The sequence below is a fragment of the Heptranchias perlo genome, chromosome 2 (assembly GCF_035084215.1).
Source record: "Heptranchias perlo isolate sHepPer1 chromosome 2, sHepPer1.hap1, whole genome shotgun sequence".
Taxonomy (NCBI): Eukaryota; Metazoa; Chordata; class Chondrichthyes; order Hexanchiformes; family Hexanchidae; genus Heptranchias; species Heptranchias perlo.
The window spans coordinates 91,580,583-91,597,057 of NC_090326.1; the positions used below are offsets into that span (position 1 = coordinate 91,580,583).

At 41.5% G+C, this 16,475-nt stretch overlaps 1 protein-coding gene across 1 annotated transcript in view; it reads left to right on the forward strand.

Moving 5' to 3' along the window:
• The window catches only part of LOC137341166 (collagen alpha-1(XXVIII) chain-like), a 234,564-nt gene that overhangs the window by 12,792 nt on the left and 205,297 nt on the right, over positions 1 to 16,475 (forward strand). The window contains exons 4-8 of the mRNA XM_068004159.1: positions 241 to 261; positions 424 to 483; positions 5,906 to 5,959; positions 9,464 to 9,508; positions 11,958 to 11,984. Of these exons, the coding sequence (XP_067860260.1) occupies positions 241 to 261; positions 424 to 483; positions 5,906 to 5,959; positions 9,464 to 9,508; positions 11,958 to 11,984 (207 nt within the window). The remainder of the gene's footprint in view (positions 1 to 240; positions 262 to 423; positions 484 to 5,905; positions 5,960 to 9,463; positions 9,509 to 11,957; positions 11,985 to 16,475) is intronic.

Consider the following 16,475-nt stretch of genomic DNA (forward strand, 5'->3'; position numbering starts at 1 on the left):
ATTCCTTTGTCCACTATTTTAATGGAGCTGTTAACCTGTTTATTTTATGCATAACATAATTTAAAGACTGAAATCTTTGCCATTTGCCGAACATCTAAGTGCTGACATAGTTAATTTAAAGATTATCTGTAATTTGTAGTTGTATAAAGACTTGAAACACTCGGCCTGTCACACTTTTTGGAGAATTATATATTGTGTACAATAACCACTGAAATCCTATTTTCTTTTCTTTTCCTTTAGCTGAAAGTTGCCAATCAAACGGTAAGTCCTTTATCACTTTTACATTTGCCTCATCTATAGCGTATGTTCATATGACGTTAACTTGAGTATTAATTAATTCTTCAAGTGTTAACATTTGAGACTTTCCCATTTTTAAGACACTAAGATACAATGAACACATATATTGTTTTTACTTCTATATAGTGTCCTAAACCTAAGCCATGTACCTGTGAAAAGGGGGAAAGAGGAGAAGATGGAGCTCCTGTAAGTATTGTCAAAACCTTTGTTACTGAATTTATTATCTTCTGATGCATGATGCCAGATTGCACTTAATTGAACAGATGCTGATTGTATTAATTGGTATTAATTCTCCTTTCTGGCCAACACCTAATGGAGCTGCAGAAAGCCAACGGATACTCCAGCTGCACAAATTGACATTTCAATTTGCTGTTTTCAATATGTGGGATTACATAAAAGCAAAGTGTTCCTAAAATTTTGGTGTCAGGACAATTTAGCTGTAAATAGCATCCAAACCTTGTGACTGAAAACAGAAAGCCAAACAAATGGGTGAACTTGGATAACATACAGGTGCAGTTATACTACCACTCTTGCATTGATGCAAAGCGGTTTCAGCTGCACACTTGATTCTAAAATGTAGCAAAACCAAGCAGTACGAAACAACTTGGGGAGGTTGCCTCTTGCCACTTGGGCTTGATACAGAATAACTCCAGAGAACTGTGAAATCGGGTATAAAAAGCATCAGGTCTTCAGAGCACTCCATAACCTTCTGTATCAACACCTTTTGTTACGGGAGAGAATTGTTTGTTAGCATTGTTCTTCTGCTTCTAGTTTTTTAAGGCTCTTCGTACAAACCATTAGGCATCACCACTGGGACTGCAATGGTTCAAGGAGAAGGCCCATCACCACCTTCTCAGGGAAACTAGGGGTGAGCAATAAATGAGGCCTTACCCACACCCTAGAACAAATAGCAAAAAAGAATAACACAGGCCATGTCCAGAATAAAGTTCCTTGGACTCTGAACCAGCAATATGCTTTAATTCACACTCAGCGCTGATATTACCCCCTTCAGCCAAAGAATATAAACTAAAAGGATGGAAAGAAATCTCCTTGTTTGATCACTGGTTACATCTCCAGGGAGGATGTATGTGTTCTGTTCCATACATCTGCTAATATTCCTGTGTTAAACTGATATGCACAAAAGAAAGGCAGGATCGCTTACAGATGTTTTCCATTCACTATTAAAGGGACTGAATGGTTCAGCGAAAACCTGTTAATTAAAAAGGGGATTCCCCCCCAAAGCGGGCTTCAAGCGGCTGGCTGCCGGAAAGCGCTGGCTGGTCGACTGATAGTCCCTGCAGGAGGCCTGGTCCATTCTAAGGACTGGATCTAATTAGCATCGGGCTGCCGTTGGAAATCAAGCACCCAGGGCAACCCACTGGCTCCAAGCCACCATAATATTGGGCGACCCAGCATAGTGGTTATGTTACTGGACTAGTAATCCAGAGGCCGAGACGAATAATCCGGAGTCATGAGTTCAAATCCCGCCTCGGCAGCTGGGGAATTTAAATTCAATAAATTAAATAAAATCTGGAATTAAAAAAACTAGTATCAGTAATGGTGGCCATGAAACTACAGGATTGTCATAAAAAACCCATCTGGTTCACGAATGTCCTTTAGGGAAGCAAACCTGCCGTTCTTACCTGGTCTGGCCTATATGTGACTCCAGACCCACAGCAATGTGGTTGATTCTTAATTGCCCTCTGAAATGGCCTAGCAAGCCACTCAGTTGTAAAATCTCGCTAAAAATAGTTATAATAAGAATAAAACCGGATGGACCACCCAGCATCGGACCACTAGGTACCGGATAAGGCAAACCAAGTCCAGTCGACCCTGCAAAGTCCTCCTCATGAACATCTGGGGACTTGTGCCAAAATTGGGAGAGCTGTCCCACAGACTAGTCAAGCAACAGCCTGACATAGCCATACTCACAGAATCATACCTTTCAGCCAACGTCCCAGACTCTTCCTTCACCATCCCTGGGTATGTCCTGTCCCATCGGCAGGACAGACCCACCAGAGGTGGCGGTACAGTGATATACCGTCAGGAGGGAGTGGCCCTGGGAGTCCTCAACATTGACTCCGGACCCCATGAAATCTCATGGCATCAGGTCAAACATGGGCAAGGAAACCTCCTGCTGATTACCACCTACCGTCCTCCCTCAGTGATGAATCAGTCCTCCTCCAAGTTGAGCACCACTTGGAGGAAGCACTGAGGGTAACAAGGGCACAGAATGTACTTTGGGTGGGGGAATTCAATGTCCATCACCAAGAGTGGCTCGGTAACACCACTACTGACCGAGCTGGCCGAGTCCTGAAGGACATAGCTGCCAGACTGGGCCTGCGGCAGGTGGTGAGCAAACCAACACGAGGGAAAAACCTACTTGACCTCGTCCTCACCAATCTACGTGTCACAGATGCATCTGTCCATGACAATATTGGTAGGAGTGACCACCGCACAGTCCTTGTGGAGATGAAGTCCCGTCTTCGCACTGAGGACACCATCCAACGTGTTGTGTGGCACTATCACCGTGCTAAATGGGATAGATTTAGAACAGATCTAACAGCTCAAAACTGGGCATCCATGAGGCGCTGTGGGCCATCAGCAGCAGCAGAATTGTATTCCAGCACAATCTGTATCCTCATGGCCCGGCATATTCCTCACTCTACCATTACCAACAAGCCAGGGGATCAACCGTGGTTCAATGAGGAATGTAGAAGAGCATGCCAGGAGCAGCACCAGGCATACCTAAAAATGAGGTGCCAACCTGGTGAAGCTACAACTCAGGACTACATGCATGCTAAACAGCGGAAACAACATGCTTTAGACAGAGCTAAGGGATTCCACAACCAACGGATCAGATCAAAGCTCTGCAGTCCTGCCACATCCAGTCGTGAGTGGTGGTGGACAATTAAACAACTAACAGGAGGAGGAGGCTCTGTAAACAGCCCGATCCTCAATGACGCCAGAGTCCAGCACGTGCGTGCAAAAGACAAGGCTGAAGTGTTTGCAACCACCTTCAGCCAGAAGTGCCGAGTGGATGATCCATCTCAGCCTCCTTCCGATATCCCCACCATCACAGAAGCCTGTTTTCAGCTAATTCGATTCACTCCACGTGATATCAAGAAATGGCTGAGTGCACTGGATACAGCAAAGGCTATGGGCCCCGACAACATCCCAACTGTAGTGCTGAAGTCTTGTGCTCGAGAACTAGCCGCGCCTTTAGCCAAACTGTTCCAGTACAGCGACAACACTGGCATCTCCCCGACAATGTGGATAATTGCCCAGGTATGTCCTATTCACAAAAAGCAGGATAAATCCAATCCGGCCAATTACCGCCCCATCAGTCTACTCTCAATCATCAGCAAAGTGATGGAAGGTGTCATCGACAGTGCTATCAAGCGGCACTTACTCACCAATAACCTGCTCATCGATGCTCAGTTTGGATTCCGCCAGGACCACTCGGCTCCAGGCCTCATTACAGCCTTGGTCCAAACATGGACAAAAGAGCTGAATTCCAGAGGTGAGGTGAGAGTGACTGCCCTTGACATCAAGGCAGCATTTGACCGAGTGTGGCACCAAGGAGCCCTAGTAAAATTGAAGTCAATGGGAATCAGGGGGAAAACTCTCCAGTGGCTGGAGTCATACCTAGCACAAAGGAAGATGGTAGTGGTTGTTGGAGGCCAATCATCTCAGCCCTAGGTCATTGCTGCAGGAGTTCCTCAGGGCAGTGTCCTAGGCCCAACCATCTTCAGCTGCTTCATCAATGACCTTCTCTCCATCATAAGGTCAGAAATGGGGATGTTCGCTGATGATTGCACAGTATTCAGTTGCATTCGCAACCCCTCAAATAATGAAGCAGTCCGTGCCCGCATGCAGCAAGACCTGGACAACATCCAGGCCTGGGCTGATAAGTGGCAAGTAACTTTCATGCCAGACAAGTGCTAGGCAATGACTATCTCCAACAAGAGAGAATCTAACCACCTCCCCTTGATATTCAATGGTATTACCATCGCTGAATCCCCCACCATCAACATCCTGGAGGTCACCATTGACCAGAAACTTAACTGGACCAGCCACATAAATACTGTGGCTACAAGAGCAGGTCAGAGGCTGGGTATTCTGCGGCGAGTGACTCACCTCCTGACTCCCCAAAGCCTTTCCACTATCTACAAGGCACAAGTTAGGAGTGTGATGGAATACTCTCCACTTGTCAGGATGACTGCAGCTCCAACAACAGTCAAGAAGCTCGACACCATCCAGGACAAAGCAGCCTGCTTGATTGGCACCCCATCCACCACCCTAAACAGTCACTCCCTTCACCACAGGCGCACCGTGGCTGCAGTGTGTACCATCCACAGGATGCACTGCAGCAACTCGCCAAGGCTTCTTCGACAGCACCTCCCAAACCCGCGACCTCTACCACCTAGAAGGACAAGAGCAGCAGGCACATGGGAACAACACCACCTGCACGTTCCCCTCCAAGTCACACACCATCCCGACTTGGAAATATATCGCCGTTCCTTCATCGTCGCTGGGTCAAAATCCTTGAACTCCCTTCCTAACAGCACTGTGGGAGAACCTTCACCACACGGACTGCAGCGGTTCAAGAAGGCGGCTCACCACCACCTTCTCAAGGGCAATTAGGGATGGGCAATAAATGCTGGCCTCACCAGCAATGCCCACATCCCATGAACGAATGAAAAAAAAGTGTGACTTTCATTCAAACTTGCGATCTCATCCTTGTAAATCCCCATCTTTTATTTTTCTGCCTGTATTTTCTAAAATTATTTGAGGGTAAGACTCCCTTTACTTTCCTCCCCCGGCCACACACTAACACCAACCTCCATTTACAACACTCTGACCATCCACAAGGAGGTTTTTGTTTTTGTATCTTCACACTCTTCCCTTGGAGAACAGTGTGAAGTCGTGGAAGGATTGGCAGTCTGATTAACAGTGTGACAGGCCGCCATCTGAACGCTCCTTCCATGGCCGATGGGGTGGTTTGAATTGGCAGTAAATCTGACCTAGCATACAAGTTAGATGTATGTTTTCTAGGACATTACGATCACCAAATCAGAAGGTCACAAGACTGGCTTGGGTGAAGAAAGCCTTTCAGCCTATTTGATCTTATCCTTCCATAATACCAACTCTACTTCCTTCTCATTACAGCATCTAACTGTTTCTTAAATGAATCCAGTGCATCAACCACCCTTCTTGTTAACCCACTGCAGTTATTGATCACCCTCTGTACGGAGAGATATTTCCTGACATTTGCCTTAAATAATGCCATTCACAATAATGAACCTGTATTCTTTTGCCCCTTGCCTTAAAGCACAGAAGGTGTGATTTTAAAACTGGGATGTTGCAAGATGCATCAAATAAAAATTTGCCAAGTCTTGACTGAATGTCACTTTGTTGTAATATGTCACAAGCGTAAATGAAGACACCCACATGCTTGTGAATTATGCTTTTTTCTAGCATGAGTTTGTAACTTATCCACCTATAGATAAGCTGCTAATGTCATGCACGTCCTATTTCAAATACTATAGATATTGTAATACTTTTGTTTAATAAACACTGTACTAACATCTGAATATTAATTTAGGGGAAAAAAGGAGATCGAGGTAAAGATGGCAGCCCTGGTGCAAAAGGAGTACAGGTACTGAAAAAATACTTTATCATATTTATAATGTATTTCATCGAGTTCCATCGAGTCTACAGCGCAGGAACAGGCCATTCGGCCCGACTGGTCTATGCCGGCGTTTATGCTCCACACAAGCCTCCCTACTTAATCTAACCCTATCAGGATGCCCTTCTATTCCTTTCTCCCTCATGTGCTTATCTAGCTTTCCCTTAAATGTATCAATGCTATTTGCCTCAACTACTCCTTGTGGTAGCGTGTTCCACATTCTTACACTTTGGGTAAAGAAGTTTCTCCTGAATTCCCTATTGGATTTATTAGCGACTCTTTTATATTTATGACCTCTAGTTTTGGGCTCCCACACAAGTGGAAACATTTTCTCTACGTCTACCCTATCAAACCCTTTCATTATTTTAAAGACCTCTATGAGATCACCCCTAATGTACTTCACCTTCAATGTTCCGTTAATTGTAAAGTAAAGGTTAGTAAGAGTACTTTCTGTGTAAAGTTTGGCATTTTGGATCTTCATGAAACCAAAAGTACTCCATAAAAACAGCTGAATTATAATAATTTCATTAAAAGAAAAGGAAAATCTAACAGGAGTGTTACATTTTAGAGTTTTTATTCAAGATATTTTTCTCACATTCAGCATCTCAGACCACTGATTCCTGATTAACTGGTATGTGCCTTTACTTGCCCAATATCTCGGAAATTTGTAAGGAGCCCAGAGTGTGAACAGAAAACCCTTGTTACCGTATTTCAGCTTGCTGGTTATATCATGCACCCTCACGTGAACTTTCTCGACTTTGAATGACAATAGAACAAGCACTCCACTAGACCATGGCTTAGGCTATAAGCTGTCAGATAAACTCATTAAACAGCAAATGGATAAGTGAACAGAACCAGTGACATACTGTATATTTACAATTTATCACAAGCTTAACTATCACTTCTCGGGCATGGAAATAACTAACAGTCACGTCTGCTATGCTAAACTTCATTGTGAGCTGGATCTGGCACAAGGTCCATGAATAATATCCTTGTATGGTGGTTCACTGCTGACCTTCCAGAGTATCTTTATCAATCAAATGTCTTTAGACAAACTACGTCATTGGAACAAAACAGGCTGAGATGTACTTTCAAAATTTGACTGGAGCAAAGGGAATTAAATATGTGTCTCTTTACTAGAGTTGACAATCAAACATATATTTAAAAAAACGCACTGGATGTTTGTTTTTGAATATTATAGCTTGATTTTCCCTTGGATACCTGTCACAGATCTAAGAGGGCCTTGGGCTTCATTTCAATAAGTTTGGTGAGCTACCAGCGCCTGTTGGCCTCCATAAGCAGCATGTCCATTTCAACATCTTGGCGGGGAGGGGGGGGGGGCGGTTGGTGAAGTGGCAACAGGGGGTGGGAGGCGATCAAAATACTCTGGAGTCAGGGGGAGTACGTCTGCTCCTCCTGGCTCCACAGGGACAATTTTTGAAAGTTCTTTTAAAAATCATCTTGTAGTAATAATAATATGATTTATATACTCACAAACTCTGGGTGGTATGAATACATACTCAGAAGAGGAAAGATGATCAGACAGTTTAGATTTAGTTACTTTGCGTAGAAGATGGCAAATGTGTGGACGATTCCTGGGGAGGAACTGGAAGTGGATAGTATCAGCAAATTCAAGAGGTAGTTGAATAAAATTACTGCTGAGGGAAACAGTAAAAGGTATTTGAGAAAGAGGGCATATGATCGTTTTCCAGACTTTGGGACCAACCTGATGGACTATAATAATCTTTTCTGGTCCTGTACATTCCTGTATACACTGAAGGATGGATTTAGAGACCAGAAACCATGGAACAACTGTATGTGAACAATTGCTACAAAATCACCTTTGTGACTTTATCATTCTGCCCGCTGACTCTCCCCAATGTCAGCGAAGGTCTGTACCTTTCAGAATGTTAAAAGAGTTCAGCCTGCCCGTTGCCAGAATAAAATTTCAGTCTGGATGGCAGCCATTCATCTTTGCTGTCGGTGACATGTAAACAGACTCATTTATGTTATGGAGCTGCCTTTAGAACCAGTGCTGTAATATAAGTGTTCTATAAGAGGAGCACAAGGGAAGTCCAGGGTGACCCTTTCATTTTCCCATCTCCCTTCCTGTGAGGAAGCTGTTGACCTTTACCACCACTTCCCTCAAAGACACAGCCAAGATCAGAAGCTCTATATATGTGGATATTGTGGGTAGAAGCACACCTACTGTCATGGGGGTTAATTTTTAACTTGTGGTGGTAATGTAAAATGATATTGGACCGGCCACTCGTTGTACACATCTCCCGATTTTCCTGATTGAGAGAGGTGTATAATGGACGGTTGATCCGATATCGCTTGTTTTACAATGTTGCTAAAAGTTATAATTGCTCCCACTTTCATACACAAATTGGAACATAAACACACTGCACTATGGTGCTAACCTTGAATTTATTTGTGTTCAATTAATAACATGGCACTATATGAATGAAGTACATGTGAAACACTAGATGAAACTAAGAACTTTCCCCACCTACATATCAAAAGTGGCTGCATATTATATTTGAAAGGCTTGGGGATATCCTGAGAAAAATGATAAGGCATTACATTTGTTTTCTTTCTCCAGTCTGTGTTGAGTTGAGTTAAGAAGATAATGGCCTAGAAATTGGATCGCGCCCGAAGTGAAGCACAATCCAAGTCCAGTGCATACTGAATGCACCTAAAGAGGCTAGTGGCAGGACCACAGCAAATTGGTCTGCCGGACCCATTTGAATGATAGTAATATTGTGGCATAGGCATGCATTTAATTGCTCCTGGTAAGATCGTGTGAGAGTCCTTCAGATAGGATGTTATATTGTAGTGTTCTGGAAGTAGTCTTGGGATACAAATCACTTTCTGGGACTTGCCCTCCAGCTTCAAGATCTCCTGCAACTTCCTGGATTTAGATTCTTTGTATAGAGAGGACTATACTCCTTGAAGGGGGTGAGGTCCCTTGTGGAGGCTTTCCCTTCTCCTGTAGCCAAGTGCTGCCTTCTACTGTGAACTGCTTTCTCTCAGCAGAGGTGCAGGTTAATATATACTGAGAAATGAGATTTAAGAAGATCTTGTCAAAAGGGGGGCCAGTAAGAGAGAAAATTGTTTCATGCAGATGAGTAGGAATTCAAGTTTGTGAACTTTAGCAGCGGGCATGTTCATGCTGCGAGATTGAGTGGTGGTGAAAGTAGAATAAGGAGAATGAAGACAATAGTGTCTGTGAGGGGCAGAATGTATTGAGATGCACTAAACAATCACCTTTTCCTTGGTAAGAAGCATATCCTGCCAATATTGTACATTGGCCCTTCTGACAAGATCAATGAAGTTCTTTTGATATCTGCTTCTGTTTTTGGCAGATGGCAAAATATTATTTTATTGTGCAATAAACAATATTTCAAATTCAAAACCTGATGAAAGCTATGTAAATACCCTAAACTATTATTTTTGATTCTTTGTCGATAGGGGCAACGTGCTTTAAAAGGAGAGTCTGGAATTCCTGGTGAAAAGGTGAGTACACTTCTGATTTCTAGTACTACTCTGTAAATGCAAGTTATTAATCATATGTTTATAGGCCAGTTATACTACAAATATTGTTTCAATCTGAAGTTGTTTGGCTTTGTGTCAATGCAAAAAATGTGGCACAAGTCCAGTGCAAAGCTGCTCGAAACAAGTTTAGGCAATAGGTGTAAGACCATTCCCAGAAGCTTCATACCAGTGCTGTATAACTAGAACTGGTGCAAAGATAAGTTTAAAAACTTCCTAGTCAGGCCACCTGAGAACCCTTTAAACAACATTTTGAATCTTTTTAATATTAGCACAGAGTCAATTTTTCATTGGCTCTTCACTGATATTAAAATTAATCTGCATTCCCTGAATGTAGAACGATGTGAAGCTATCAGTATAACTCAGATCTGCCAGCCCCGAGCTGTCTGAAGCAGTTGAGAGTTGAGAGCTGCAGTAGCAAGCCACTGGTTTGCAATAAATCTTGTTTTAGTCATTTTCTTTCTGGTAAGTCTTTCCCAACCTATGGTCCATCAAGCCTTGATATTCCAGCTGGCAACCGGTTACCAAGGCCACTGTAACCAACTACCAGGAAGTGCTAAACATTTCCAGGCTGATACCAGACAAGGTAGCCCTCAAATTACAGGCAGGATCCTCACGACCTCCTGCTTTAACTCTGGACACCATGCGCATAATCCACAAAACAGTGGAACTGAGTCTTCACCATCTTTTTGATGGGTTCTGCCAGTCTCCCTCTGGGGTTATGGCGGGAGACTTGGAGAACCGTGTGAAATTCCAGGACGTTTTTCTTCTGTTAGTAGCAATATTAGATTTGAGGAGACTCATTTATTACAGACAGGTTACTAAACAAAAGATTTCAATGTCTATTGTTACATATATTATATATGATCATGACCCGCTTCCCTTTTAAAAGACATTATGGATTTTACTTCCATCACTATTTCTGGTAGGGCATTCCATGTCCTAACAATCCCCTGCATAACAAGAGAATCCTTCTCACCTCTCCTTTTGTTCTTTTGCTGATGATCTTAAATTTATGCCCACTCGTTACCATCTCAACGACCAGCAGAAATAGATTTTCCCAATTTTCCTTATTAAACCCCTTCATAATCTTGAATAGCTCTGTTAGATCTCCTCTTAATCTTCTTTGTTCTAGTGAAGAGATCCAATTTGTCTAGTCTCTGTCATTCACTCATATCCTCGTAGTGAATCTCTTTTGTATCCGTTTCATGGCCTAACATCTTTCCTGAGGCATGGAGGCCAAAACTAGCTAGAATATTTTAACTGCAGCCTAACCAATGATTTATATATAGATTGATCATTAGCTTTTTGCTTTTGTTGTCCATGCCCCTATTTATGAAGTATAATAAATCTTTTTTTCCAGCTTGATCAACTTATCTGAACCCCTAAGTCTTTCTTCTCTTTTACTCTTTTTAACACTTTACCATTTAGCTTACATTTCCTCTCCTTGCTGTTACGCCTAAAATCTATCTTTTACCATTTCTACACATTATCTGTCCAGCCTGTTAAGCTATCTAGGGCCTCCTGAAGTTGCTACAGTCCTATTTACAATTAACTACACTCTGTATGTTTGTGTCATCTACAAATTTGATATTATATCCCTTATATATCTCCTAACACTGAATCCTGGGGATTCTGCTGCATACAACTCTCTAGTCCAAACATTCATTAACCACCAGTCTCTGTTTTCTGACCTTTAGCCAACTTTCTATTAGTGCTGCCAAATACCCTTTAATACCATATACCTTAATTTTATCAACAAGTCTTCTACGTGGCACCTTATCAAAAGCCTTTTGAAAATCCATATACACAGCATCTACTGCATTTCCTTTACCAATACATTCATTATTTCTTCAAAGGACTCTATTAATCACACCACCTACTTAATCAATTAATTAACCTATTACTGACTCTAACTAGAGCAAAGTCAAAGGACCAAATAAAAAGAGTTAAACAGTTCCTAGTATTGAACAGCTAAATTAATATCAGAATACAATACAATAAATAAGTAAAATTCAGTTCTTGCCCAATTATTCCCTCGGGGGTTAAACTCCACACAGTGCTGATTCCTTGCACTCTTCTGGTTTCACGCTACTCAAGACTGTTTTGGTCACTTCTACTTAGTCATATCTATTTAGTAAAGAACCAGGTCTTCAGCTTTTTAGTAGCCAACAGCAAATCTGATCATCATTTTGTTAAAATCTATGAAAGATGAAAAGATAACTTACGTACTTTTGGTCAGAACACATGGTTGAGTAACTTTTGGTCCCCACACTGAAAAGTGAGAATTAGCAATGCAGTGAATTAACCACAGTCCACAGATTCATACTGAGTATATATTAGACCTGATCTTACAAGAAAAGCTGTGGCTCTATGACACAAATAATTTTAAAACTTTTTATATTTCCAATAGGGCAAAGCTGGGTTCAAAGGAAGTAAGGTAAAGTATAATGCTGTTGGCTAAATTAATATTTTGACTGTTGACTGTGTATCTGTGTCGGACAGAAGTTCAGAAAATTCTGAATTATTTACATGTAGTGCTTTAAGGTAAATTGATTTTTTTAAGGTAATTAATGTTCAATGCTGACAAACTCCTTGTTTTCTGGGAGATGGGGGAAGGAAATAGCTGGGTTCTTTCATTTCACCTAATTGTGTGGTGGGCAGAGTGCTGCATTGTTTGAACTGATGTTCTCCCCATCTCTCTTGAAGTAACTGACTCGGGTTTAATGCTCCAGGCAAAGCTATTCATCCAACACCTCACCCAAGTGGCTATTTGTTATGTGTGACCTTATGTAGTGAACATTGACGGGATCAACTTTGTTGCGGGGGGGGGGATATTATCAAAGCTGAGGTCACCGTTCACAATTGTATACTTTCCAATGATCAGAAACTCTACCTGGTCTTTCCCTCCCTAGCTCTGGAATACTGATGCCAATTGTAGAGCTTTACTATTGCAATCAGCTTAACTCAGCACAGATAGTGGCTCAGTCATATATTACCCAGTATACTTGCTGGCTGATCCATTGAGGAAGCACACTCCACTGCTTCTTGACTGCACTGCTTCTTGATTCCGCATTTAAGTGAATTTATAAAATAAATGAACATCACCACTGGCTACAAAACCAACTTTCCCCAAAAGGCCTCCTCATGAAGCAACCTGAGTATTGTATTTGGAGCCACCTAAACAACATCTGATATGTTTGTGGTGAGGCCTTCTGTTCCTTTAATTTTGCTTCTTCAAGTCAGAATACAGATTAACTCCCAGTTGAACATTTAGGCATCTTTGAAGTTGATACTTAGGCGAGGCCTTGGCAAGACCTCTCCAATGTTGTTGTACACTTCCTGGAAAGACACAAGACCGAGGATTACTTTATTTCATTGTTAAATAAATCTTTTTTCTTATATATTGTTGCATGGAGTCATGAGGCCAAAGAACAACTTGTAAAATGCTGCATATGGTTGGGAAACTGAGTTATATAAGTTTTATCTTACCTTAAAGTGTACTGAAAAAAAATTAAATTGTTAAAAGAAGATGGTCCAGGATATAGAACAATATCAAGTCTTTCAGCTGGTTTTATGAGGGTGCAATCTGCTAGTCCCTTCATTTTATTAGCTTTTTAGAGTTTAAATCCTCTTTGTTCTATGATTTCATACTAAAGTGAACCATTTGCCCTTCAATTGCAGCAATTTTGTATTTTAATTTACATAACACCCTTGATTCATAAATTGGCAATCAATCTAATTATGCTTAATAATTTTATTAATGAAGTGACCATCCACTACAATTAATTTAATTTTCTGAAGGCCCTTTTATTGACTAGTTTTCTTAAACCTTCATTGCTTCCAATGTTACCAAGGAACTATGTTTTATGTACAGACAGGAAAAAGTATGCTTTCCAACATCATCCATTTTGGAGATATTAAAGTTTTCACAGCAGTGGCTAACTTTAGGAATTGGTAGATTATGGGCTTCTGATCATCAAAGAGACAGAACCTCTAGAGAAAGAGAAGGGGGCAGCACCACGAGCGCACAGGCTGTGTGCTCCATGAAATTCATCTGTGTAACAGGAAGCTGAATATCTTAATAACAGGTGGAGCTAGTAAGGAAATATTTTAGTAGGTGGACTTTCTGAGCTCCAAATTAGATATCAAAAGCAGTTTTTTACAGGACTGTTGTGGGCATCGCAGCTTTAACAGCCCACAGGATAACTAATATATCTCCATCCCTCCTTCAAGATAATCTACAAGAGATATTTTGAAATCTGTGGCCTTGTTTTATCTATACATGGAGGGGTTATTTTGAAGGTTGATGGATGCTTTTCAGTGCAATGCCTAGCCCAGTATTATTATTTATTCTGATAAACATCAACTAAGTTCTTCCAAATACAAAAATTCAGTGATTTAAAAAAAGGCTTGTTACATTGTATTATAAATCTTTATAAACAGGTCTCCTTCCTCAAGCAGTATGTTAGTAGGTCTACAAGGGTGAAGGCTGTGCGAGATCTGGTTATGAGTACATAGGAACATAGGAACAGGAGCCTGTTCCACCATTCAATGAGATCATGGCTGATCTGTGACCTAACGCCTTAGCCCCATATCCCTTAATACCTTTGGTTAACAAAAATCTATCAATCTCAGATTTAAAATTAACAATTGAGTTAGTATCAACTGCTATTTGCGGAAGAGAGTTCCAAACTTCTACCACCCTTTGCGTGTAGAAGTGTTTCCTAACTTCACTTCTGAAAGTCCTGGCTCTAATTTTTAGGCTATATCCCCTAGTCCTAGACTCCCCAACCAGCGGAAATGGTTTCTCTCTATCTACCCTATCAGTTTGCCTTAATGTCTTGAAAACTTCGATAAAATCACCCCTTAATTTTCTAAATTCCAGGGACTACAACCCCAGTTTGTGTAATCTCTCCTCGTAATTTAACCCTTGGAGTCCAGGTATCATTCTAGTAAATCTACGCTGTAGTCCCTCCAAGACCAATATATCCTTCCTAAGGTGCGGTGCCCAGAACTGAACACAGCACTCCAAGTGTGGTCTAACCAGGGCTTTGTATAGCTGTAGCATTAATTGTACCCCCTTATATTCTAGTCCTCTAGATATAAAAGCCAGCATTCCATTAGCCTTTTTGATTATTTCTTGCATCTGTGCATGACATTTTAATAATCTATATACATGGACCCCTAAGTCTCTTTGAACCTCCACTGTTTCGAGCTTTTCACCATTTAGAAAGTGCTCTGATCCATTCTTTTTAGGTCCAAAGTGGATGACCTCACACTTGCCAACATTGAAATCCATTTGCCACAGTTTTGCCCATTCATTTAATCTATTACTATCTCTTTGTAATTTTATGCTTCCATCTACATTGCTTACAATGCTGCCTATCTTTGTGTCATCAGCAAACTTGGATATGTGGCCCCCTATCCCATCATCTAAGTCGTTAATAAATACAGTGAATAGTTGAGGCCCCAACACAGATCCCTGTGGGACACCACCAGTCACATCCTACCAATTTGAGTACCTGCCCATTATCCCTACTCTCTGTCTCCTGCTGTTCAACCAATTTCCTAACCAGGTCAACAATTTGCCTTCAATTCCATGAGCTTCAACTCATGAAATAGATCAGATACATGAACTAAATATAAGTGAGCACCTTGGGAGTAGTGCCCACAATATGACATGGTTTAAAATTCAACTAGAATGGGAGAAAGTCAGTACAAAACGAGAACACAAGATTGGATTAGGGCAGATTTTAGAAAGATAAGCAGTGAGGTAGCTGAGGTGAGATGGAAGGGGAAATTGATACACAGGACTGTAGAGCAACAGTGGGATGTTTAAAAAGAGATTGCAAAGGTAAGTATATTCCATTAAAAAGAAGGAAACCACTATTAGTTTCAGTACACCATGGATAAATAAAGAAGTTAGAAACCAATTAAAATTGAAGAAGAGGGCCCATAATTACTCAATAATGATGAAAAAAGGAGAATATGGGAAAATAAGAAAGAAGATTAAGAGTGGGGTAAGAAAGGCTAAAAGGGAATATGAGGAAGATTATTCAAAAAACATCAAAAGGAACAGTAAAGTATTTTACAGGTATATCAATAAAAAGAGAATCGTTAAAAGTGAGGTGGGATCCCTGAAAGGAAAGGATTGTTATTTTGTAGATAATGATCGAAAAATAGCGGTGGCATTTTAAAGTACTTTGCATCAGTCTTTACTAAAGAGAAGGATATCAGAGAGGAGATGAACCTTAAAGTGGTTGAGAGTGAGATGAATGAAATTATGATGGATAAAAGGAAAATTTTACATCGGACAGTTAGCCTAAAGGAAGGCAATGGGCTCGATTTTCAAATCGAAGTACGGGTGTGTTGGGGGTGGAGGGGGTTGGGAAAATCGGGAAAATCCCGAGTGGATAAGGAACCCGGCTCCAACCCGCTGACTTCCGGCAATTAAAGTCGGCGGGACAATATTTAAAGAAGCAAATGTACCTCATTGAGGTACTTAAGGTACTTTATTTGTTACATAGTAGGTAGTTAAAACGATTTTCAACTTACCAGGGCGGCTTTCCCATGGCTTCCGATTCACACCTGGTGAAACAAGGCGGGAAGGGCCGGATCAGGCAAAAATAAACAAAGTAAATTAAATAAAATAACATTTCACAAAGTTAAAAAAATAAATAAACCTACCTTTCAAATGATCTCACCTGCACCCCCCTGCTCCGATGTCTCATCACCCGATGTCTCTTCTCTGATGTCTCATCCCCCGATGTCTCCTTCTCCGATGTCTCACCCCCCCGCCTCTGATGTCTCCCCCCGACGATGTCCGGTGTCCCCCCTGATCTTTGTCCCTCCCCCGATCTTTCCCCCCCCCGATCTTTGTTCCCCCCCAGTCTCTGTTCCAACGCTGGATGAGGTCTTTCTCCACCCC